Raw genomic sequence first — 1,666 nt, 5'->3', positions numbered from 1 at the left:
CGGGGCATAGAGGACCTACAATAATGTACAGTATTTGAAAAATAATGTGTTTTTTTAACATTAAAGCATGTCAACGTATTCTGTTACACCAAATACACAAAATAATGATCTTTAAAAAAGCATCATATGACCCCTTTAAAATCACCTACAGATTAGTGTCCAGATCTTCACCAAACGGCCTACCTCAGAGGAGAAGACGGGCCAGTTAAACCCAGATGACGTGATCACGTATTTGCAGAAGCACAGTCAAGCCCTGCTGCTCTACCTGGAGCACCTTGTTCTTGAGAAGAGATTGCAGGTAAATCATCACTGTGCCAAAGCATTTTGAATTCTTTAGTCCAGTGCTGTACCTATGCTAAAGCTGTGTCTCTGTTGTTACAGAACGAGAAGTATCACACACATCTGGCTGTGCTGTATGCAGACAGAGTGCTGGGTCTGATCTCACGACCATCAGCCACTGATGACCAGCTGTCTGCTGCCCGCCAGAAACTACAACGGTTACTGAAAGAGTCTAATCTGTACAGGGTCCAGTTACTATTAGGTAGGTATCCAATACCTGTGCCTCTTCTCCAATAGACATATTAGGTTTTTATTTTAATGTCAGACACACTGACCCTTTGTTTGCAGTATAATTAAGTGTCTCCTTAGGAAAAGGGCATCAAGAGCAGAGTTGAGCAGATCTCTAGTAGTTTTTGTTGAGTTATGGCTCATTGCATTTGTTGATTGTTCATACAGTAATAATGTCTTACTGTTCAGGTGTTGTAGTAACGTTTAAAGCTAAAAGCTACACTATGTAACCTCTGGCCATCTAGAGCAGGGTTTCTCAAATGGGTGTTCATGAGGGGATGAAAACCTGCTAAATTGAATGTTATACTAAAATAAGTCTATGTGCAGTGAATTTAACGTGCATTTTGGGAACACAATGTCCACTAGATTCACACTAAATGGTTTTCCCCTTTGTAAAAATCACATTCTGGGGGGCACCAAATAAAGGGGCAGGGGCCTGAGGCTCTTTAAAGCATTTCTCTAGATTTCACTAGTATTTTCCATAAAAACAACACATGAAAGTTAAGACAAATATTTTACTATTGTAATATTGCACTTTAAAGTAAAAATGCGCTTTTTTTTTTGTTGTTGTTGCTCTTTTTTACAGTACAATAGTGTTACTAAGGCAGAAATGAACTTCGTCTTGGCAGAAATTAATTTATTATTAGAACTATAATTATAATAATTAAAATAAAAATAGAATATTCTATTTCAGTGTTATTTTGGTCTTGTTTAAGTTGTAGCCATAGGAGATTTTATGAGATAACAGTATTCATCATATTCCATTCAGTTCAAATTCCAATTGCAATGTACACTCACCGGCCACACCTGTTGAACTGCTCGTTAATGCAAATATCTAATCGGCTGATCACATGGCAGCAACTGTATTTAGGCATGTAGGCATGCTCAAGACATTCTGCTGAAGTTCACCTGAGCATCGGAATGGGGAAGAAAGCTTTTGAACGTAATATGGTTGTGCCAGACGGGCTGGTCTGAGTATTTCAGAAAGATCTACTGGGATTTTCATGCGCAACCATCTCAAGGGTTTACGGAGATTCTGAAGGCACAAGGTCACCCAACCCGGTACTAGCAAGTAAGGTTGTGACGGTGAGGAAATTTT

At 39.0% G+C, this 1,666-nt stretch overlaps 1 protein-coding gene across 1 annotated transcript in view; it reads left to right on the top strand.

Moving 5' to 3' along the window:
• The window catches only part of LOC107660108 (transforming growth factor-beta receptor-associated protein 1 homolog), a 16,394-nt gene that overhangs the window by 9,623 nt on the left and 5,105 nt on the right, over positions 1 to 1,666 (top strand). The window contains exons 9-10 of the mRNA XM_016449335.1: positions 152 to 298; positions 382 to 541. Of these exons, the coding sequence (XP_016304821.1) occupies positions 152 to 298; positions 382 to 541 (307 nt within the window). The remainder of the gene's footprint in view (positions 1 to 151; positions 299 to 381; positions 542 to 1,666) is intronic.

Source organism: Sinocyclocheilus anshuiensis, unplaced genomic scaffold (assembly GCF_001515605.1).
Source record: "Sinocyclocheilus anshuiensis isolate Anshui unplaced genomic scaffold, SAMN03320099.WGS_v1.1 scaffold55, whole genome shotgun sequence".
Classification (NCBI taxonomy): domain Eukaryota; kingdom Metazoa; phylum Chordata; class Actinopteri; order Cypriniformes; family Cyprinidae; genus Sinocyclocheilus; species Sinocyclocheilus anshuiensis.
Note: the sequence above shows the minus strand (reverse complement) of the source record. Positions and strands in the feature narration are given on the sequence as shown.